This window comes from Podarcis pityusensis, assembly GCF_964106645.2.
Source record: "Podarcis pityusensis genome assembly, chromosome: 6".
Lineage (NCBI taxonomy): Eukaryota > Metazoa > Chordata > Lepidosauria > Squamata > Lacertidae > Podarcis > Podarcis pityusensis.
Window position 1 is genome coordinate 92,048,201 of NC_138030.1, and position 23,881 is coordinate 92,072,081.

Genomic DNA, 23,881 nt, shown 5'->3' on the forward strand with positions numbered 1-23,881 from the left:
GTAATGGACTGGATGAGAGCCAACAAACCAAAGCTCAATCCAGATAAGATGGAGGCACTGTTAGTGGGAGATTCCCTAGACTGGATGGATAGGAAGTTTGTGTGCCCTTGACGGGGCTACACTCCAGGTACACAGCTTATGTATACTCCCGGAACCAATGTTCACGTGAGGCTCGAGTGCCTGGTGTCAGCTTGGGCTGGTGGCTCAGCTACACCCCTATCTGGACAGAGATAGCCTGACTTCTGTTGTCTATGCTCCGGTAACTTCTAGGTTAGATTACTGCAATGCACTATATGTGGGGCTGCCTTTAAGATGGTTTGGAAACTGTAGCTGGTGCAGAATTCAATGACTGGGTTCTCCACCAGGGCAAGACAGTCTGACCACAACTCCCTTCTGGAGTTTAGTGCTGCAACTCCCATGTCTGTGCTGGCAGGAGCCAATGTGAGTTGTAGTGGGCACCAGGTTGGGCAGCAGCTTGGTGAAGACTGGTGTGGGGCCCAGGTGTGCTGGGTTCTGCTCCACGTTGTGGGTGCCTGGCGCCCATGTGATGATACACACATTGCACGTATGATGTCACACGGCATGTTGCGTCGCGTGCATGACATCACACAGCGCGGTGACCCCCGCCAGACCCTCCCGCAGCTGCGATGAGCCCTTTTGGGCCTCGGCACACTATATGACGTCATGCACATGCCACGTGGGGTCACCCAGCTGGGCACCCACAGTAAAAATTTTGTTGGTGCGTCAGCACCCAGGCCCTCCCATAAATGGTGCCTATGGTGGGGCCACTCTTGTAGTTCACATTGGGGTCATAGCTGTCAACCATCCCTTATTTGGCGGGAAAGTCTCTTATCCCAGTGCTGTGTCCCGCTGCTGTCCCTTATTAATAATATAATAAATAATAATAAATTTTATTTATATCCCGCCCTCCCCAGCCGAAGGCGGGCTCAGGGCGGCTAACAACACTAAAATAGTTGATGATGTCACTTAAATTTCCCGGGTTTCAAAGGAAGCAGCTCCTCTCCCTCCCTCCCTGCTGGCCAGGGAGGAGGGAGGCTCCAACTGTGTTGCTTGGCTGCGTTGCTCACCCAATAAGGAGTCTAAGAATGACTGGGGGGTGGAGTTTGCATGCCTTGTGCCAATCAAATCGGCCTCATTGCCAGGGGACTCGCCTTTGCTTCCCAGCGGAGAGGTGACGGTGGTTTTCCTTGCTGCATCCCCTTTGCCAGGTTGCTGCGCTGTGGGAACCACCGCTTGAGGCTTCGTTTGGCTGCTGGCTGGGCTTTCTGCCTTTGGCTCGGAGGGGCTCAGAAGTTGAACATACCTGTGCTCTGAAAATCCCTTATTTTGGCTGCTGATCCCTTATTTTCGAGGCTGCTGGTCCCTTATTTTCAAATCTGTAAGTTGACAGCTATGGTTGGGGTCCCTCAAACGCACCAGTGGATTGGATCATTTTGTGTTTGTAGTCCAGAGAGTTTTGTAATGTTTACCTTAAATAGCTGAAATATTTGTGTAAGCCCTGCCTCCAGTCTTCTGCTCCACAAGGCTAAAAACTACCGTAGCTATCTTTCCACACTAGCTGAGGTACGGGGGCCACTTCCCCCTCCCCCCCACTGTGCATTTAACTGCTACATGCCAAGGAAATACTCAGGGGGCAAAGCATTCCCTTCCACATGCATTTGCAGTATGGGGTACAAGGGAACTTTCAGGTGGTGAATTCAAATAGTGATGAATTAACAAACAATGGTTAGAAAGGAGGATGAGTCCTGCCAGGAAAAGGGGAGAGGGAGCAATCCTGATCAGATAACCGATACTGCGTCATACCAATGGGTCCAACTCAAGCTATCACTCAGCCAGTTTTATCTCTCATTATGGCGGTCCAACAAGCACAGCCTGCACGGAAAATGCAACTGCCACTCCAAAGAAGAGTAATAAATCATGTTGCAGTCACTTTGGGGCAGGCTTGTCAAGCCTGCAGAACTGTGAACAAATTAGCCTGTACTCGATTCAAATTAATGGATGATTTTCAGGGGCTAACATAAACCATCCCTTCCACTCTCTGTACCTGTTTCCATATTCTATTTAAATTAGCACTAGGTATGAAGGAGATTAGTGATGTATAGAATGTATGTATGCCTGGATTAGTGATGTATGGAAGTGAGACCTGGACCATAAAGAAGGCTGATCGCCAAAGAATTGATGCTTTTGAATTCTGGTGCTGGGGGAGACTCTTGAGAGTCCCATGGGCTGCAAGAAGATCAAACCTACCCATTCTGAAGGAAATCAGCCCTGAGTGCTCACTGGAAGGACAGATCCTGAAGCTGAGGCTCCAATACTTTGGCTACCTAATGAGAAGAGAAGACTCCCTGGAAAAGACCCTGATGTTGGGAAAGATGGAGGGCACAAGGAGAAGGGGACGACAGAGGATGAGATGGTTGGACAGTGTTCTCGAAGCTACCAGCATGAGTTTGACCAAACTGCAGGAGGCAGTGGAAGACAGGAGGGCCTGGCGTGCTCTGGTCCAGGGGGTCACGAAGAGTCAGACACGACTAAACGACTAAACAACAAGAAGGTTCACGTACACCCGCTGCCTTGCAAAGGATGCTCTGGCCGAGGCACCGAGGACCACAAGCCCCGCCCCCCACTCCCTCCCTCGCCTTCGCCCCGCCCGTTTCAGAAAGGGGCGGGCCTTCCTTCGGCTCCCGCTTCACGTGACTCGAGGCCTCCGCCTTCCCTCCTCCAATGGGGAACCTTCCCTTCTCTCCGTGCTTGGAGAAAGAGAGGGCGGGGAGTCACGTGAGCAGAGGGAGCCTATAGCCGAGCGGGCTCGCGGCTGTTGGGCGGGAAAGAAGGGAGGCGGTGGGGGAGGGGCAGAGGCTGCCTCTGAGGGGAAAAGCAGCGGCAGCGCCGACCCTCAGCAGCCGCCTCCGCCGCCGCCGCCTGAGGGACCGGCGGGCTGGCCTGGCCGAGGCGCGGGCCGCTGCGAGCGGAGCCATGTCCATGGAGGACCCCTTCTTCGTGGTGAAAGGGTGAGTGGGCGCCGAGGAGGGCAGGCCTCTCTCTCGCTCCTCGAGGCCTCGCTCTCCCCGGGGTGGTCGGCCTGCGCCCGGGAGGTTCCCGGGGACTCCGCGGCCCACACGAGGAACCAGGGCCGGAGGCGGCGCGGAGACGTGGAGAGCGCCGCTCTCCTCCCCGCGATGGGGCAGCTGCGAGGGGCGGACAGATTTAACTGATAAATGATAATTCATCAATAAGCATCGTTATATTAGCTGCTACTACTACTACTATTGCAATTATTATTATTTAACAGCAGCTGTAGTAATAATAATAATAAGCATCATTATATAAACAAAAACAATTATTATTTGACAACAGCAGCAGTAATAAGAAGCATCATTATATAACCAAAATAATTATTATTTGACAACAGTAATAAGAAGCATTATATAAACAAAACAATTATTTAACAACAGCAGTAATAATAATAAGCAGCAGTATATAAACAAAAACTGTTATTTGACAACAGCAGTAATAATAAGCAGCAGTATATAAACAAAAACTGTTATTTGACAACAGCAGTAATAATAAGCAGCAGTATATAAACAAAAACTGTTATTTGACTGCAGCAGTAATAATAATAAGCAGCAGTATATAAACAAAAACTATTTGACTGCAGCACTAATAATCTGCATCATTATATAAACAAAACAATTATTATTTAACAACAGTAATAATAAGCATCAGTATATAAACAAAAATATTATTTAACAACAGCAGTAATAAGAATAAGCATTGTATTAACAACAATAGTTGTTATTACTGTTATTATTTCACAACAACAATAGTCACGCTGCTACTAATGACTGGGCTGCCATATTTCGAGGGGCAAAAAAGAGGACGCATTTGCCGACTTCTACTTTAACCATGGATCCCTTTGACAACATTTTACATACCCAGGAAAGAAAGAGGACATATGGCAACCCTAATTGGTGGCCTGATGGAGCAGGGCTCTTAATTGTGCTGTGAGGACAGGGTGCTGGGCTTGGATGTATGTTGCCTCGGGACTGATAGGTTTAACAGATAATGATAGCAGTAATGACAGTAGAAATAATGATAATGGTAATACTAGTAGTAGTAATAATAATAATGAACCTCTTCCTGATGGTTTCCTGCCTGCCTTGGTTCAGGAAGGGTTGCCCGGGTCTGGGTCCTGAGGGGGGCATGGACAGCACTGTGGAAATGGCACATTTTTTAGTACTGCATTTGCTCCCATTTTCCCCCTCCCATTGTGCGTTCATTCATAGCCTTTTGGTTATAGCCCTCAGGAATGCACCCATCATTTTATGAGCATTTTGCTGACCCATGGGCATTTATGAGACTAAAGACTGAAACAGGGCTGCTGATACTCTGTCATTTTTTGTGTCCATCACGTTTTTTGAAAGATCATCATGTTCAATGAAGGAGATTAAAGTTTTTCATGATGATCTTAATTCTCAGCCTATCATTAGAATATGGATTTGATGGTCACAAGAGTCTCACACATTAGCATCTGGGTTCCCCGAGTTTCCAGCAAGCATATTTTTCCTTCTTCAGAACTAGCTGTGTGGAAGATGGATATAAATTGAAAAGATGATTCTACAAAGCAAATTATAAGGACAAAGTTATGCATTCTTTGAAAGCTTGACATTCAGGGGTTTTAAGGACAGAATCGAAAGTGTTTCAATTGAACATAACTTGACATGCTAATGATTGCCTAGAGATGTTTGTTAAATTTGTAGGAAAATGAAGGGACACACAATTGTTTGTGACAGAAGGATGAGGATAAGTTCATGAATAGCAAACTCCCTATCTAGTGAAAATATTGTTCTAAAAAGTTAAACATGGAAATTAGCATTGTTTAGCAATTGTGAATCTTTCCAACATAGTTTGTCCACAGTTAGATCTGGCGTCATTGACATGTTACCTGAAATGAAAGTCCTCAACTCCTCACTCACCTCAACCTGCCTTTCAACTAATTGCTTTTAGATGTTTTTAATTGTAATTGTTGTTAGAATGTTTTAACTGCTTTAGAGTGTTTTTTGTTTTTTGGTGTATCTGTTTGTCACCCTGGGATCCTTTGAGAGGAAGAGCAGGATTTAAATAAATAATTTCAGCTTGCTGGATATTGGTGCATTTCACTCCTGTAGGTGATGGTTGGAAGTTTAGGTCAGAATGAATTTCTCTTCAAGTACACCTCTTAAATCCACTTTGAAAGCTTTGTCTAGCATGAGCAAAGAGGCAAGAACAGTGCACAAGTTGTATACTGGGAGCCATGTGGGAATAGCATTTCCAAATATAGAGAACAGGGACTAGAATTGATAGCTAACTAGAGGTGAAATATGTTTGGCTTTTACCATTTTCAGAAAATTAAGGATTCAAAAAAGGACGTTGTAAAGTGATGTTTGTAATGTTTCTCTTCTAACTGAGGAGAGAGCATAGATATCTCTGAGCTGTACTGAATAGTCTAAACGTTGACTATAATGGTAAGCTGACCAGAAAAGTATTCAGAAAGTATGTTAGTGAAAAGCATGCTAAAGACCCAGAAACTAGTTAAGTCATCCAGGTCAGTGATTTATTTTCCTAATGCTAACAGGGCTGATTTGTACACTCTGCACATCTATTGCTTTGCGTAGTATAGAGGTGGGAAGGTATCTCTTTCTCCACTGCACATAGAAAGGCAGCCTTTGATAGACATAAAGGTTCAACTATCCTATCTTGCTGTCTTCCCATAGCTGTTGCAAAAAAAATTAACAAATTGGAACTGCAACCACAATTATCTTCTGTAGATGGTGTATGCACACAGATTTCTCTTGCATGTGAGAAACATTAGGCTGAGGAGGTAGTATATGAACTGGCTCATATTTGTTGCATACATACACCAGTATTTTCAAGGGGAGGCATCAAATGATTTGTATTTTAATATAGGCAACTAAGAACATTGTTGTATAAGCGCAGATGCTCAGCAGTTGTAAGTTGACACCTGTATATAAATAATTATGAGGCCACCTAGCAAATTTTAATGTTCTATTGTGTTCATTTTCCCTTCAATTCCAGGGAAGTTCAGAAGGCAGTAAACACTGCACAGGGGCTGTTCCAGAGATGGACAGAACTCCTGCAAGATCCATCCACCGCTACAAGAGAAGAAATAGACTGGACCACTAATGAACTGAGGAACAACCTAAGGAGCATTGAGTGGGATCTTGAAGACTTAGATGAAACTATTAATATCCTTTGGGTTTTCAGATGTATAAATACAGAAACCTACATTGTACTTACCCAGATGATTTTGGCACAAAGTTACTCAGTTCAACAAATAAGCAAGTTTTGGTATAACATGTCATCTTGGGCGCGTTGCTGAAACCAGAAACTTACTTCTTCTCACACCACAAATTATTCTTTACAGTGTGTGTTCATGTTTGTTCTCCCATATGCTATCATTTAAGATAAGAAAGCATTAGAGGCAAAATCCTTTATTAGCTATAATATCTACTCACTCAAATGGCATCAAAATTGTTCAAATTTTAATTCTGAGTATTTTAAGTAAAAGTTTTTCAGTCCAAAGGCCCTCCAAGGGGTGTACAAGAATATAATTTTCTTTTATCAAAAAACCAAATCTGTTGTTAAAAGATGACATATATGCTCAGCACATATCCTGGAAAATGTTTCTAGAACGCATGCCTCCTTTTTTTCTCTTTGTGTAGAAAAAGTAATTGATTTTCAAAGGCCGCATTAAGAATGGCTATATGTTATGTAGGAACTGTATCTCAAATATAGTTTCCTTTACTGACTATTCCCAACGCATTGTTGAAGCAAACCCTCGAAAATTCAACCTTGATGCAACAGAGCTAGGAGTAAGAAAAGCCTTCATCACAAGCACACGACAGGTGGTCAGGGTAAGGTGTTTGGCTTTCCTAAGTCTGAGGAGGCGACTGCATACAGAACAAAGAAATCACAGCTTCTTGTGTCTTAAAGTGTTTAGTATGCTTGGTTGGAGCAAGGCAGGTCATAAGGGCCACTCACAGAGCAATCCTTCCCATAAGACAGTCCAATTTTATTTAGGATTGCAGCTTTCATCTTCTAATGTTAGATAGCATTACAAACATACTTGTAGTAATAAAATGTTATACTTTAAAATAAATATCCAGGCATTGAGAAGCTCTTAACAGCTGTTATTGTGGATAGATGCCTTTTTGTTTGTTTGTTTGTTTGTTTGTTTGTTTTAGTTTTGTTAAAAAAACAACACTGCCCAGTATACAATAGAGCATCTTTATTTTAAAAATTAGCATGTCTAACTTATGGTAACATCAGAATAAACTTCTTATTCTTTATTTCTTTACTAAACAGGATATGAAGGATCAAATGTCAAACACTTCTGTTCAAGCACTGGCTGAAAGGAAAAACAGGCAGGTCAGTATTGCTGCTAGATTGCCTTCGGACTTGACTGCAGAATTTGTGAGATATGGCTGGGCCATTTGTATTAGGTATGAGCATTTAAAGATTGTGTGTTGATCATGCTTCATAAAGAAGCCCCATGTTTTAGAGCATGACTTACATCCTTGCTCAGAAGGGTGCAATGAGCCTGCAAAAAAATAGGAGAACATTTTCTTCTGTCCTGCCACTTTGAACTACCAAACTTTGTTCACACATGTGTGGGAAGGAGGAGTTTGTTTTCCTTATGTCAATCTTCCCCAATGAAGCAAATGCAGCAGTTGCCTAAAGATAATTGTAACTCTTCCTTCCCAGAAATGGCCATAGTTTTGTATTTTGTAGGATAGATAGGAGTGGGTCTGGGACAGCTTATTCTCCTTTCTCCTCTGCCACAGCGGGGGCAAGGTGATGGTAAGTCAGTCCCCAGAGTCTCTCTTGCACTTACTGACCATGATGGTGGTGGATTGAAGCCCCTTCCTCTCCTCAGAATTTAAAACAAACAAACAGAAGACTTCAAAGGGTCATGTGAAATTCTGCTGCAACAGGAAATCTTAACCACATCTTCTGTTGGGAGCTCCCCTGTGGAGCTTGTCCTAGTAGGGCACCGACCACAAGGCCACACTTGCCATTGAATAATTAGGAGCACATTTTAAGGCTACTGGTTGTTCCTTTGCAGTTGTGGCTTTACCTGCTGTTCTTCTTAACGTAGGAAAAGTCAGCTTCCATAGCAAGCTGCTTGAAAATCTAAAGACAGTGAAAGAAGAACAGCATGTCAGGTGCACAGCATTCAAAAGAGAAATGCCCAGACACGTTGCTTGACCCTTTTTTAAAAGTCTGGTTCTGGGAATGTGTTGTGATCTGACTGAGTTGTGAGATTTTTTTCTTTATACGCAGAAACGGCTCACTTGTTTCCCCTTTGTTCGCTGATGTGCAGGTCCTTCTGGGAGAAAGTGGAACTCATGGCTGGAGTTCTGGGGCTGACAAGTACGGCCGCTTGGATCGCGAAATGCAGTCGGTAAATTCCCACTTCATTGAGGAGCAGCAAGCACAGCAACAGGTAGAATGTTTCCTATGGACAGCTTCGTCTTTGCATATATCTGTGTGTGTGCGCGCACGCGCAATCAGAGACAGACATCCACTGATGTTGGAGGATTTCCAGAGAAGCTTTGGCCTCAGGACTGATGTGTTCTCTAGGACACACAGGCACAACTTTTCCTAGCTCAGTTAAGGAACCAGGATGAAGAGGGAAGGAGTAGAGGAAATTAGGGGACAGGGAAACTCCTGCAGTCCTCTAGGAGATGGATTCATGGGGTGCAAGTGAATAAAAAGTGACCACTAACCTCTTCCATCTGTTCTGTTGTTTATGTTCTGGCAAGTTAGATTACTGTGGTGGGTGGGGTTATTGGGTTGTTTTGTGTTCAAATTTTGTATTTTTATGTTGTGAATCGCCCTGCAATCTTCAGGAGAAGGATGGTACACAAATTTAACAAATAAAATAAAATAAATAACATTGCTAAAGACCAAGCTTCTAGCAGAGTTGTTATACATCTTCCTGAAAAACACCGGTAATTTACACCCAGTTCAAATAAACACATATTAAAAGGTAAAGGACCCCTGACAATTAAGTCCAGTCACCGACGACTCTGGGGTTGTGCCGCTCATCTCGCTTTACAGGCCGAGGGAGCCGGCGTTTGTCCGCAGACAGTTCTTCCAGGTCATGTGGCCAGCATGACTAAGCAACTTCTGGTGAAACCAGAGCAGCACACGGAAACACTGTTTACCTTCCCGCCGGAGCGGTACCTATTTATCTACTTGCACTTTGGGGCATGCTTTCGAACTGCTAGGTTGGTAGGAGCAGGGACCGAGCAACGAGAGCTCACCCCGACACATGGATTCAAACCGCCGACCTTCTGATCAGGAAGCCCAAGAGGCTCACAGCGCCACCCGTGTCCACATATTACTGAGAGTCAAAGCAGACGATGCTCAAATGCAAACAAAGGAATCCAGTCTTCCTCTGAGCATGCATAGCTTAATATTGAGGTATCAGTACCTTTCAGAAAGGGAGACGTTCTGGAAAGGGAGTTTGGGACATGAAACTGGGAGCAGACTTTCTGGCTGGAAGTTCTGTACTTTTTCTTTAAAGGTAGTCCTTAGAGCCCTTAATAAGGGACGCGGGTGGCGCTGTGGGTTAAACCACAGAGCCTAGGGCTTGCTGATCAGAAGGTCGGCGGTTCGAATCCCCGCGACGGGGTGAGCTCCCGTTGCTCGGTCCCTGCTCCTGCCCACCTAGCAGTTGGAAAGCGCGTCAAAGTGCAAGCAGATAAATAGGTACCGCTCTGGTGGGAAGGTAAATGGCGTTTCCGTGTGCTGCTTTGTTTCTCCAGAAGCGGCTTAGCCATGCTGGCCACATGACCCGGAAGCTGTACGCTGGCTCCCTCGGCCAATAAATCGAGATGAGCGCCGCAACCCCAGAGTCGGCCACGACTGGACCTAATGGTCAAGGGTCCCTTTACCTTTACCTACAGCCCTTAATGTTAGTTCTTAGAGCAGCCTTTCCCAGCCTTCGGAAATTTAGGACTACATCTCTCATTATCCCTGACTGTTTTCTATGCTGTCTGGGGCTGGTGGAAGCTGTACTCCACCTGGAAGGCTTCTCTAGATGCTCAAGAAATTAAGATTGGATGTGTAGAGGGGTGCTATCAGTACTTTAGCCTGCCAATTGCAGTTGCATATCATGAGTTTTAACTACATAAATCCCATCCTCTTTTCTGGGTACCAGTTAATCATCGAACAGCAGGATGAACAGTTGGAGCTGGTCTCTGGCAGCATTGGTGTATTAAAGAATATGTCCCAGCGTATTGGAGGAGAGCTAGATGAACAAGCAGTGTGAGTATTTGAATATAACATGTTGCTAGCCACTGTGGAGAACAAAGCACTAGATGAGATGAGCTTTTGGTTGCATCCACCAGGGCTTTTTTAAGTACAGTACTCGGCCAGCACCAAAAGCAATGTGACGAATTCAGTGTAGTGCTATGGCAATTCTTCCGTCAGTCCAAGCATTTCAGCTTGCCAAACACAACAATCTTTTCTCTCCTCCCCTCCTCTCCTGTTCGGTGAGAGGGGGTGTTGTTTCTCCTGACATCCAGCCCCAAACAAGTTTGGGGTGTCTGCGGCGGGGTGGGAGGAGGAATCCCCGTTGTGTCAAGTGGAAGTCCTTGCGTGGGTTTCTGCTAGCAATGACTCAAATTAGTTGAATTCAGCCCCCCAAAATAGCCTAGGCCAAGATCCACCAGATTGTCTGGCATTTATCAAGAATTTTGACTTTTTAGTCCTGTTTATTGTCCTGTGATCTGGCAGGTAGGAGGACATAAGATATATTTCTTCTGTTTGACCTGCAGTATTATATGCTAAATCTTCGAAGGCAATGTCACCTTGGCTTGTGTTTCACCTTTAACCCAAGCTTTTAATTATAATAGTGAAGTGTAGAATGAACAGTGAGAGAGACTCAACTATGTTTGGGGAGGAGGCATGTGGAGATGAGCCTCAGCAGAAGATACTGGAGCATGGGCAGGTTGGGAATGGGCATTCCTCCAGTCATTTGGGTCCCAAGTTGTTTGGGTCTTCTGCAACTCAGTTAAAGACAAAACAAAAAAAAACCTTGGTGGCTCCCACCTCATAACTATTCCCCCATGTAGTTGCCAGATTTTTGTAACAAACTCTTCTCCCACGCTTCTCCCACGCTTCTCCTATGCTAGTCTGATGTACCCCGCTCTCTTCTTGTGGTTCTAGCATGTTGGATGACTTTTCTCATGAGCTGGACAGCACTCAGACACGACTAGATAACGTTATGAAGAAACTTGCAAAAGTGTCCCATATGACCAGTGGTAAGTAGCCTGAAGTAGAAATGGCTGATGTTAAAATGTTAAGTCGTCTGTTATTGCAGGGGGCTCAACTAGGACATCACCACTCATGAGCAAGAATCGTTTTAAGCTGATACAGGTAGGTGCCAGACCTTGTTTCTTCTGCTAGTGCCATCCAAGCAGACTACTTGTCCCAGACCTGTAATGGTTGGAATTCTAAGGCAGCTGGTATAGGCCTGAGATACTCTGGAAACTTTATTTATTTATTTATTTATTTATTTATTTATTTATTCATTCCCCAGCCACTCTGGGCGGCTTCCAACAAAAGATTAAAAATACATTAAAAACAGCAGCACAGCACTGCATTTAGAAGAAAGCAGGTGCTATATCAAATCCATTTTAGTGTATATGATGCAGAGTAATTATTTGTTTCCAGGGACACATGCAACATGATAGACATACTCTTCATTCACAATCTTGTGAAATGCCAACTGTTCACTATCCCTGAGTGTCTTTAGCTGGAGACTGAAGAGAAAAGGCTTTAGAAACCTGTGCTTGAAAAAAAAACCAGAAAAAAAGAAACCTGTGCTCAGGTAGTTTGACTTGTGTGTCTACCGCTAAGGAGCTTCACAATCCTTTATATCATTTCTATTTTGTGTGTTTTACAGTGGTTGCATATTCAATAACTAAACTTCAGAGATATTTGAATGGTTTTAGGTTTCCAGCTGCTACCTGATTCCCAGAGTGTGGAGTAAAATTGTGTCCTGCTTTTCTTGCTGCAAGTTTTAGAAACTAGATGCAGCTCTGTTTATGTGGAAGCATTTACTTTGGGGAATTGCTTTTCCAGCTGCACCTGTAGGCACAATATGAACACAGCTTCTTGAAATTCTTACTGCACACATTTCCAAGCTTCTTTATTTGTTCTTCTTGTTGAGGGATACTAAGAGCAGCAGCTCAGCTGCCATATGCCAGGCCCTTCTGGGATCTTAGTCTTGGAAAGGGATTATGGACCAGCACCAGAGAGAAGGAGGGAATGCATTGTGAATCAAGGAGTTTGCCTACCAAGGAGCCTATCGTTTGTTACATGAATTCTCCTGACATCTGATCGAACTGTTCCAAATACAGCCGTTTCTTTAAAAAGACATATAACAACACCATGTCTTCTCTTGCTGCTGGCTTTTCTCGCCTCAGTTAGGCTCCTAGCACTGTAGCACATGGAAAGCTTCTCTCATGGCAGCAGAGAACTAATCCATATGTGTTCTATTGCAGATCGGCGACAGTGGTGTGCAATTATCATTCTCTTCGCTATCCTGCTGGTGGTGCTTATTCTGTTTTTTGTGCTGTGATGGACTGGCACGTCGATACTTTTCCTAGCCTCCTTCTTGATGAAATAATCAGATAACTCTTTCTGCCCAGAGAGAATTCCCATAATAGAAAAAGGGTGCTCTTCTGTGAATGGAACACTGGTGACATGACTCACTCGCTCTTTCATGGTTCTTCTGCCTATCCTCATCAACTTTCTTGAGGTGCAAAAATGGAAGACTAACAAATGCCCAAACTCTGCTGTCACTGGAAGCGAAGGTTTTGGGTTTTGGACAGAAAAACAGAGAAGCTGTTTTTCTGTACTCCTCTGTAATAGAGGTGGTTCAGCATGGAAGAAACCAATATCTGGCCCCATCTCCATCCTGCCGCAGGTATGAACCTTTTCCAGGAAGCACTCCAGACTCCTTTCTTCCGCTTGTCAAAACAGAATTCTTGGCAATGTTAAACCAGCATGTGCACTCACAGAGAGACATGTCTTGCAGGAAAGCATTCCTTCATGGGCCAGCTACACCGCACTGCCCTGGAAATAAGTGTGGGTCCTCAGTAGGAAAAAAGGGGCAGTAAATGCAGGGACTACAGGCATTTTCCGTTTCTCCCCTGGAACAGGAATTCATAGTTAACTGCCATGTGTAAAGAGCTGTGTGCCACACTGTTGAAATGCTGAATTACAAAAAAGTACACACCTGAGCCTTTAAAACAAAAAAATCATGCAAGGCAGATACACGTGTGCGAAAACGGTGGGCCCTGAATGTTGAAAATAAACCTAAGATTAATCTTGGCACATATTGAAAGCAGGGCCATTGCTAGTCCTGTTGCTCTAATCTGGGTTGGTGATGCTGATTTCTGCATTTCATTCAGTGAGGCAGACTTGGCTCTAGCAAGTTAGTATGAATCTTGAGCAAACCTACTGTTGGAGTTTGAACTGTAACCAGACTGCAGGGTCTGACCCCCAGGCAGCTAGAGCTCGACTCCCAGTTCTGAGAGCTTTAAACTCAGTTTTAGTGCACTGCAAAGTGGAAACGCTTTAAAGCGTACTGTAGCTAAAATCTTGCCTTTTTTTTGCGTGAGAGAAATAGTTTTGGCTTTGAAAGTAAGCCTTCTGAAAATAGCAACTTATCAGGAGGGGTTCTGCTCCTTTTTGTTTCTGCTGCTTTTTATTAACAGCTGCCTCTAATGACTGACTGGCAGATCTAACATTTAAATAACACTTAAAGGAGAAGAAAAATGGGTTCTGCTCGGTTAGGGCTTCATTCTGTCCTGTTACGCATTTCTTTCCTCCTTCATCTTTTTTCTTTCTTAAACCTTTTGATGTGTGAATAATTTCAATGATGATGTCTTTGCTAAACTGACTTTTTATGGGGGATGTCTGGAAACTGGACGATAGTTTCCCCAATGATTCTACCAGATTTTGAAGGGGGGGGTGTGGCTTCCATCCCCCTCATGGTTCACACTCAAGATGGAAACCTCGATTCCCCCCCCCCCCAAATGTCCTGCTGGGTGTAGTCTGCTTGCACAGCTGGGATCAGTTTAGCCCCCCCCCCCCCTTTCATCTCTTCCTGAAGCTGCTGGTTGACAGGCATGTGAAGGAGCCAGGCAGCTGCAGTTTCTGCCCCAAGTCACATCTCTCTCTCTCTCTCCCCCCCCCCCCCGCCAATACATCCTTGCTCTGGGCCTTTCCCCCTGGAATCCGAACCCCTGAACTCCCTTCCATTCTGACTTGTTTACACACTTAGGGAGGGAATCAGAAGTTGAAGGACTCAAACCTCAGCAAAGCCAAACAGCGCTGCCTCCACAGCCTTTCCACCAGAAGAGCGATCGCATAAAAGGAGAAGCAGAAATAGTAACCTCTGGTGAGTGGAGTTTACACTCCCCTGGAGAGAAACTGTGATCTATGATGAGATACGCCAAGAGGGTATGTGGCTGAAACAGCCAGCATTTCCTCCTCTGGATGGATAAGCAGAGGCAGGCTCCTTGAGAGCCTATGGGTGTTATTCCAGGAAAATATCATTAACAGATGACAAGCTTAAAAGAAGCACTACCCGGTCCGTCCATCCCCTGCAATGCACAGCCAGAGCAGAGCAGCGGCAGTGAGCTCAGGCCTTTTTCTAGTTCATGCCAGCTGCAGGGAAGTTGAGCAGGCCTAGCTGATGCCCCATAGGCCCTGAGCCCATGCCCTAGAAGCTTTTGCAAAGTGCTGGGGTTCCCTGGGAGATGTGGAGGGGTCTATAGGAACACAGCAAGCTGCCTTGGTCAGATCATTGGGCTACCTGGCTCAGTAATAAAAACACTGAGTGAAGAAGAAGAGAAGAGTTTGGATTTGATATCCCACTTTATCACTACCCTAGGGAGTCTCAAAGCGGCTAACAATCTCCTTTTCCCTTCCTCACCCACAAAAAACACTCTGTGAGGTGAGTGGGGCTGAGAGACTTCAAAGAAGTGTGACTGGCCCAAGGTCACCCAGCAGCTGCATGTGGAGGAGCAAGGAATCGAACCCAGTTCACCAGATTACGAGTCCACCGCTCTTAACCACTACACCACACTGGTAGCAGCTTCCCAGTATTTCAGAGAAAGGCCTTTCGCTGCCCTTCTTAGAGACTGAATCTGGGGCCTTCTGCATGCAAAGCACCCACTCTACTGTTGAGCTCCAGCCCCTCCCGGAGGGGTTACCTGAAGGTAGAAAGTTCATAAGCAAGCCTCTCCATCCATGAGGGTGAGGCCAGGCACCTTACTCCCAATTGTGCTCATGGTGCAGAAAACCTCCTTTTATTTATTTTACCCATAAACAGAAATGGTTGAAAGCTTGACAGTTCTCTTGGCACTAAAACACAAAGCTACCATTTACTTAACAGCTGGAGATTAAGCCTTCAGATAAAAAGCTGGTTCAGGAGTGAGAGTTGTGCCTCGTTCACATATTTCCACACTCTACGGCAAACAGCTTTTAAGTTTAAGCTCTTAACTTTTGAATGGACTGCCTATACTCCACCTTTTTTATAAGAGCGTTAATACTGCAATGCTCCCTGAGCTATATATATATATATTCGCCAAAGAGGCGAAGTATTGAACTAACAAAAGTCTGCAGCTCTGAATGCACCCCTTTCAATGGCTGACTCCTCAGTACGGCGGCAACAAAGGGGGCTTTTGTATAAGTGGACAACCCTGGTGTGGCTGCCCCTTCAGAACAAGTGAAGCTTTTGTTTTGGACTACATTCCATGAAACAACTAATTTTAGACATGAGGTTAGAAGTCTTTTGAAAATTGCTTTCAGAAACAAACGGTGCCTCTTGCCACCACCACGAGGAAGGAAAAAGCTTCAGGTGTTTCCAGCACCATGAATACAACAAGTTGATCATCCAGATGACAAGAGAGTACTGACCCACCCAACCCTTCCACACGAAGCTGCTATTTTTAATTTTCTGCTCGGTTTTGTATGTGCCTTACTGAGAACTTATAACAGTATATTCCTAATGGGATGAAGCCTGTAAGATAATTGAACTGAGGATGCTTTAGAAGGGAGACATTGATTGTCCAAATTGTGCACTGAGCCACCCAGATGTGACTGGGGAGAAGAGTTACTGGGCCCCGAGAGAGAATTTTAGAATGTCAGGATCTTGTAACCTCTGGACCTGCCTGCTGCCTACCAGGCTCCCCTTTATGTCTGCCCTGGGGGCGATTGGCTCACTGACACTGCAGAGATGTCCTTTCATTGTTTTAATATTAGTTCAGGAAAAGCACTCCTCTGCTCTTCACAGTTTGGAAACGCCTGAAGCCTTGGTTCCTATCAAGCAGGTACATTCCAGGTGGTTCGAGCAACTCAGTCGCTCAGATTTTGCTGACATGCTTGGGCACAGCCAGCGGGCTGCGTGTGACGACAAGCCAGCCGTGGACAGACAGCTGCCTCCTTGGTGTCCCTCCCCGCCCCCCTTTTTCTGACGCTGTCATCTTTACTCATCCAAAACACTGCTCCATTGTTCACTTATTTTAGATGTATCCAGGCACTCCAGCAGCCATAGCCCTATATGCAAACTACAAGTGGGCAGCAGCTGCTACTTATTTTGGAGTGTGGGGGGGGGGTTGGTTCCTTTGGCTCACCTCCCTGATAGCTGCAGAGCAAACATGTTCACAGCCATACTGGAGAAAGCTCACAGTGTTTCATGGTGAAACATGTTGAATGCTGCTTAAGTCAAATTGCTATTTTCCCTTCGGCTGTTTTTTTGTTAATAATCCACTTCATCAAGGCCTTGAAAAATGGGGCAGGGGGGAGGAGAGCAGACCTCAACCTATACTGGTCAATGGAAACAGACCAGAAGTCACTTCAGGGTGGGGTGGGTGTAGGGAGAAGAGGAGAGGAGAATAGAATTCTGCCCCTCTGCCAGGCTCTGGGTGCATCTCCACCTACATGGGGATAGCACTGGAAAGGCAAGGCAGCACAGACTAAAGGAGCTTGTGCCATTTAGGATGATGACGAGCTGCAATGGAGGAAAGGCTTTGTGTATTTTCAGAGGTCATCTAAAGGGGGAAGTATGGCAGGTCCAGCTTTAGCACCTTCCAAAATTTCCCCAGGAGCTGGTGTTACCATGGCCAACAGCGTGAGCAGCAAATTGGGAAGTCTCCAGTGCAGAACTTGCCCTCAGCCTGGAGGTGCCCTCAAGTAAGCCATAGTCTTGGCCAGACTCCTGCCTTCCAGAGTTTGGAGGCTGTAAAGAAAGGAACTCATCTTCCTCCCCACCCGCCTTACCTAGTGTTGCGGGCTCAAATCTTCCTTTTTCTCTCTAAAGAAGGGAGGTCCACTATTTATACGTTTTTAAGAAGTGGTGTTTTAATCTATTTCCTGTGCAGGTTTTCTGGGAGTAGAGTATTTGGGCATTCATGCACCATTCCATTTAACCATTCTGTAGAAAATTTAATTGGGCATGGTGCTTACGGATGTGCTTTTGCACCTAGCTTTTGTTACCACTCAGACTGAATTACTTACTTTGGGCCTGCTATAAAAGGGATAAACCAACCACAAAGGGGGTGGGGCCGAAACAGCCATTTTGCTTGCAGCAAGATACAAATCAAAAAAGAATATGTGTGTGTGTCTCTTCTGTTTGAAGGTGGGCTCTCAGCACCAAAGATGGTGCTATATTAAGAAATAATCTTTGACGATTGCCTGTCTGCATCGCTTGGGTATCGGGTTCTGAAACTGGTTAGCAGGGAATTCAAACACGGAAAAACATTTGTAGATAACCTTTAAAATGCACTGTGAAGATAATCTGTGGCCAACATTTCCAGTGAGGAAAACCTGTGGGTGGCAAGATAATAACAGGACCGTAGTATAAATTCTCAGGTGAAAACATCCTGTTTTAGCAGTTACAGCTAAATTAAATAGTGCAATCCTGAAATGTTGTCGCCTGCTGTTTCCTGTTCTTGCTGTTGGAATCATGTGATGTGTGTGTTTGTATATATATGTATATCTAAAAGATCTTGCCGCAGTATTAAAAGAAGATGATTGACTTACCACCTGTAGACTTTCAATTGTGTTTCAGCTGGTGGCAGTTTTAAAGTTGTTGAGATTTTTTTTAAAAAAATTCATTTTGTCTCAAATCTAAGCACTTAACAGGGCAGATGTCAAACATCCATACTGGCTCTGTTGATACCTACGCTTCACAGACTCACAGAAGCATAGAATTGTAGAGTTGGAAGGGACCCTCAAAGACATCTAGTCCAACTCTCTGCAATGCAGGAATCTCAACTACAGCATCCATGGCTGGGCAGAAGGATTCACATCCAAACATTTGCAGGTAGTACATTTCAGCATTCACCTTCCCGTGTCATTTTGAAGCCACCAGCTTTTGTAGTTGCCTTTGCCCCCTAAGGACACCTTCCATTTGCCTCCCCTGCATGCATTAGAAGTGAACCCAAGGACACAGTACCCACAGAGCTGCAATAGACCCACAGAAACGTATGCCTCTCTTTCGGATTAACAACCAAGTCTCTCAAGTAAGGCAGGGCTAGTGTGGTTGGCCAATGAGCTGGAACTACCGCTGGGGCAGGAGAGGAGAAGCTGTGAGTAAATATTTGGGAGGGGGTGCTGCTGAAGGGAGCTCAGTCCCTAGGATATGGCACCTATGATCTGGGATAGCTTAGCTGGTAGAGCATGAGACTAATCTCAGGGTTATGAGCTTGAGCCCTGTTGGCAAAAGATTCCTGCATTGCGGCGGGTTGGACTAGATGACCCCGCTGGTCCTTCTAACTCTAAAATTCTATAATTCCATAAACCAGGGAAATCCAGGGAATCTTTCCTAATCCCACCCACATACCCCGTTTCCCCCCCCCCCCAGTGACACTTCTGCAGACCTCCGTGCTCACCTGTGCTTGCCCTATGCACCCTCCCTTCTTGGGCTCCATCCCTGTTTGCCCTCAGCCACCTGAGTTCACTATCAGAGGGAAGGATATACCCAAGAGGGAGCCTCTCAAACCTTCCCACCCTTCAGGGACAACTGAAAGAGAGGCAGCCCTGTCCTCGCATCCCCCAGAATTTCCTCAAAGGGCGGTTGCAAACAGCCACCCGCTCTCCAGGGCGGCAGGAGACAAAAGCAAGATGCCATTCAGACGAAGAGGAGTGGGAGGCTGTTTTGTTCTAGTTCACAGGCTCCTTCCTCCAAAGAAAAGCGCCACAACCGAGAGAGCTCTTCCCTCCTCCTCCTCCTCCTCCTTCTCCTCCTCTTCTTCAGGGAACAGCCAGCCAGGCAATCTGTCCAGACACCCTGGAGTCATTAGCATTGGAATATGCGCTTCTGAAGGCAAACTGAGAACAAAAAAGCTGAAGCTACTCATCCAGGGAGCAGGAGCAGCCCTGGAAAGAAGGGGGGGGGATGTGAGAGGCAGCTGGAAGAGCCGAGGCAAAGCTGGAACCGGGCAGGTGGCTTCTTGGTTTGGCTGCCAGCCCAGAATTGTTTGGCACAGAGCCTTGTTTGCTCCTGCACCCTCCTGATCTCTGCTATGTGTCAATGGAAGCCATGGGCAATTGGAACAAGTCTCCCCTCCCTCCTTCCTTCCCTGCTGTCAAGCCCTGGCTGGCTGTGGAAAAAGCCAGCAAAAGCAGGAAGCCTTCCAGGAAAGAGGGAGCAGCACCTCCGGTGGGGTGCCAGCCACGTGATGCGCTGCGGGAAATAGGGCAGTGGGGCAGGGCGGTGGGGAGGATTCAGGGGGCCTCTTGCTGCTGGGGGAGCAGCAGCCCTGATACCCTCGCCCGCCCTGGTGGCAGGGCAAATGGACAGAAATCTCTTGCAGCCTTTTGTCTCGCTAGCAAAAGCTCATCCCAAATGACAGTGTCATCCTCTGCCCAGAACTTATATTTTTTATTTCATTTATTTACAAGTCTGTATCCCACCTTTCCTTCCAAGAGCCTGAGGTGGTGTATAGGGCTCCTTCCCTTTCTTTATATTGTCACAGATCTAGAGGCAAGTTACTCAGAGCTGCTTTTCAGTCTTCGCTCTCTTGTATGCTGGCAGTTCTGTTTATCTCTGCTTTAAAAAACGCACACACGCAGTCTCTTGGCACACGAAACGGGGGGGGGGGGGCAGTCGTAGCAGAACACTTGAGAAAATTATTTTCTTTTAAAAGGACTTGCCTATTGCCACTATAGGCATACATTGTGGGCTGGAAGATACCAAAGGAAGGAATCTTCACAAGCCTATTGTGGCTGCAGCAATTTTCCTTCTTAGCATATATGTCGTGCGGCTGTGCTCCTAGAGCACGGCAAACACTGAGAGGCATTTGAGCTTATTCTGACATGGAGATCACGCACGGCTGCCAAAGCAAGTGGAAATTGTCCATTAAGTGAGTCCAGACCCATTTGGAAAGAACCAATCACATGTAGCAGTTCTCAGACTCTGTTGCTAGCGTGCTGCAATCAATTAGAAAGGTTCCAAACGCCCATCCCAAAAGAGGTGGCCGGCTGAATTTCTGAGAATGATTCACTGATTTTGGGAAGGAACTGCCCACTGTCTTTCTGCATGTGTCACTGCTCTAGGCTGACCTTCTTCAAATCATAATGCACGCCCAGACCATGCAGAAACAGCAGAATGGGCATCTCTGAGGGTAGGTGTTGGGGCAGGTACAAGCTCGTAGCTCACCCTTACATCGTTAGTACAAAAATATCTCCAAAGACATCTTAAAGGCCTCTGATAATCAGCCCATTTGCCTCCCAATCCAAGGACGGCTTCCATCCATGTTGGAAAGGCAGCAAGACTGGCAGAACAACCATGGGTCATCTCATTAAGAAATAAACAGTGATGTCCTCTTTGCCTAGACACTATTTGCTTGGTTGCTTTTGCAACTAAGTAGAGGCCACTGGGGCCTCAAATTTCAGCAGCACCCTGCGCGGTGCCAAAATTTGCTTGTGCTCCATTTTAAATCATAGTTGCGGCCGAAAAGATCATACTCCCATAAATCTGCTCCTCAGCTGTCAAGTGCTCACCCTTGAATCTGCTGATAGCTATAAAGCCTTATGTGCTCTAAAGGATGCACATGTGCGCTGGATTGCGTGTGCGCATGAGAGATCATTTACACAGGGTGATTTGCCTTATGTAAACGGGTAGGACAGAGTCTCCGTGTAAGGTTTGGTTCCAGCAGTGCTGTAACGGGGGTGGGGTGGGCTGGCTAGGCAAGGTTGTTTGCCCTGGGCAAAGCCTCCCGAGGGGTGCCATTGAGGCTGTGCGTGCACAAATGTGTATTGGGTGTGTTTGCATGTGCGTGCGCCAGACTGGGTCTTCAAACCATGTGAAATAAAGCCTAGTTTCACCCCGGGGTTCCAGTGTTGGTGAATCCTTCTCTCCCCCCCCCCCCCGCCTTGCCATAAGTAATTTAAAGCCCTGGTGGCTCCAGAGAAAAGCAGCTGGCCTTTGGGTACCTTTGGCATAGGAATGCTTTGCAGAAGCAGGAGGTGCCTTGCTGGGTCCAGGCAGGGGATCCATTGACTAAAGCATGGGTAGGCAAACTAAGGCCCGGGGGCTGGATCCGGCCCAATCGCCTTCAAAATCCAGACGGTCGGGGAATCAGCGTGTTTTTACATGAGTAGAATGTGTCCTTTTATTTAAAATGCATCTCTGGGTTATTTGTGGGACATAGGAATTCATTCATCCCCCCCCCCCAAAAAAAATACAGTCCGGCCCCCCACAAGGACTGAGGGACAGTGGACTGAAAAAGTTTGCTGACCCCTGGACTAAAGAGTCACTGGAACACAATCATGGTTCTCAGGTCAAGTCCCTTTCAGACCTAAGAATTAGGAGCCAAATCATTTCTTGGATTTGGGTAGGACTCTTGCAAGAATCACTGCAATGCAACGGGTAGTTTTCCAAAAATTGTTTTCCTATATGCCATTGTTTTAACTGCTTACATTTGTTCAGGGAAGTTTTTAATGGTTGATGATTTATTGTGTTTTTAATATTTTGTTGGGAGCCGCCCAGAGTGGCTGGGGCAACTCAGATGGGCAGCATATAACTAGGGTTGCCATGTGTCCTCTTTTTCCAGGACATGTACTCTTTTTCAGGGGGAAATTTTCTGCCCGGGTGGATTTTTTAAATTTGCCAAAATGTCTCTGGCTATACTTTCTGGATGAGACATGGACATAACTGGTGGCTGAAGAATTGCTTTTCTCTCCTGCCCCCCTCAGCAATATATCACAGCTTCTATAGCATATATATAGTAGGGTTATTTAAAATGAGAGTCGTCAAAGTGGCCTCTTTTTTGCTCTTCAAAATATGGCAACCCTAAAACAAATAACAATAATAATATTAATGATGTTATCATCATCATTATTAGTGTTACTATTGCAAATTGCTTCAGGATTCCACATGGGAAGCAATTCATAAATTAAATGAATGAATGAATGAATGAATAGCACCTGTGCATCTGTGTGATCTGTAGTGAGACAGCACTCTGCCAGGTTTTCAGATCGTAACCCAAAACACCCAGTCCAAACAAAACGCTTCTAGCATCTGTTACCAAAAACCTAAGGAAAAGGCAAACGGGGGGTTAATACTGGGCTGCCTTCATGGTCCTTTTTCAGGAAAGAAGCTTCTGGAAGCCCGGCTGTCCATCTGGCAGGAGCATCCTTCTTTGGCGATCTCTTGCCTGCTTCAGCGAACAATTAACATTTCAGTCGAAGGACAATATTGCTCAATATTGCCATTTGTCAGACAAAGGGGCGACCTAGCAAAGCCTGCAGTGGTGGGAATAGTCATTTGTTATCCAATACACAACTAAGGGTCTCACCCAAACATCTTTTTGTGGCCAAGTGGGTTTTTTTTTACCCTTTGTCCTGGGGAAAGCACTGGGACAAAAAAACAATATTCAGACACAGAGCTGCATGAGCCCTAAGTGGTTACATCAAAAACTCTGATGGCCTCACTAATAAAACTGTGCCACAAGAGCTATAGGTGCCCCCCCCCCCCTTTATGAGTCAGTGTAGTGCAATGATGAGGATTATCTATGACTGGCGAGATTTAGGTTCAAATCCCACTCCCCCTTGGCCAGCCAATATCTCTCAGTCTAACTTACGACATTTGTTTGTTGAGGGTTACAACTGCAAGGAAGGAGGGACAAGAACCATGCAACGCCACCTTCAGCTCCTCGGAGGAAAAGCCAGGAAATAAACTGCAAATCTTCGACTCCCTTGACAACGGCTTACCTGCTTGAAATGATCCGTTTGTACTGAACAGCTAAGCCCAGAGTTCATCTGGCACACCAAGCGGGAGCTTCTAGAGAAGCCATCAAGAGGCGTTTTTCTTCTGCAAGTTGTAGGGGATATGACTGGGCTCTGGTCTTCCCCAAGTCCATCAGCCTGACAAAACACCAGCAGAACATGGCATGTGGCTTGCAGCATGTCTCCTCCATGCTCGCCTCTTGCGGCTCTGTGAGTTCCAATGAGCCCAGCATAGTGTAACAGACGGCGATGCAACACACATCTGCTGTAGACTTCAGTCCTTTTCCCAAAGATGCTTGCCACTGGTGCTGGGTGGAGACCCTGGATTGAAAGCTGCTCTGCAGGCTTCCCTGTACTCAGCTGTTCTTCCCATTGAGCTGATCTGAACTTCAGAAACCTTTAGTGGCTGTAGAAATGTGCAATTGGAGCTCCCATAGTGGGTGCCATTTCTTTCTGGAGCCCTGCTTGTTTCTTATAAATACACACACCCAAAGGTCAAGAAATGCAAAGCAGCGTTATGACTAGCCTACCCCACAGAGGGGGT

At 45.8% G+C, this 23,881-nt stretch overlaps 1 protein-coding gene across 3 annotated transcripts; it reads left to right on the forward strand.

Annotated features, from left to right (window-relative positions):
• Positions 1–2,879: 2,879 nt before the first annotated feature.
• On the forward strand, positions 2,880–23,820 carry STX6 (syntaxin 6). Of its 3 annotated transcripts, none has more exons than XM_081012326.1 (8): positions 2,880–3,029; positions 6,094–6,263; positions 6,838–6,932; positions 7,384–7,446; positions 8,402–8,524; positions 10,247–10,353; positions 11,257–11,351; positions 23,210–23,820. In XM_081012326.1, exons 1-8 carry the CDS (start codon positions 2,995–2,997, stop codon positions 23,347–23,349), a joined length of 828 nt encoding a protein of 275 aa, XP_080868452.1. In that variant the 5' UTR covers positions 2,880–2,994; the 3' UTR covers positions 23,350–23,820. The 3 variants fall into 3 exon arrangements, with proteins under 3 accessions (XP_080868452.1, XP_080868453.1, XP_080868454.1); XM_081012327.1 differs by lacking the exon at positions 23,210–23,820 and adding an exon at positions 12,597–18,147; XM_081012328.1 differs by lacking the exon at positions 23,210–23,820 and adding an exon at positions 11,764–12,574.
• The last annotated feature ends 61 nt before the right edge of the window (positions 23,821–23,881 follow it).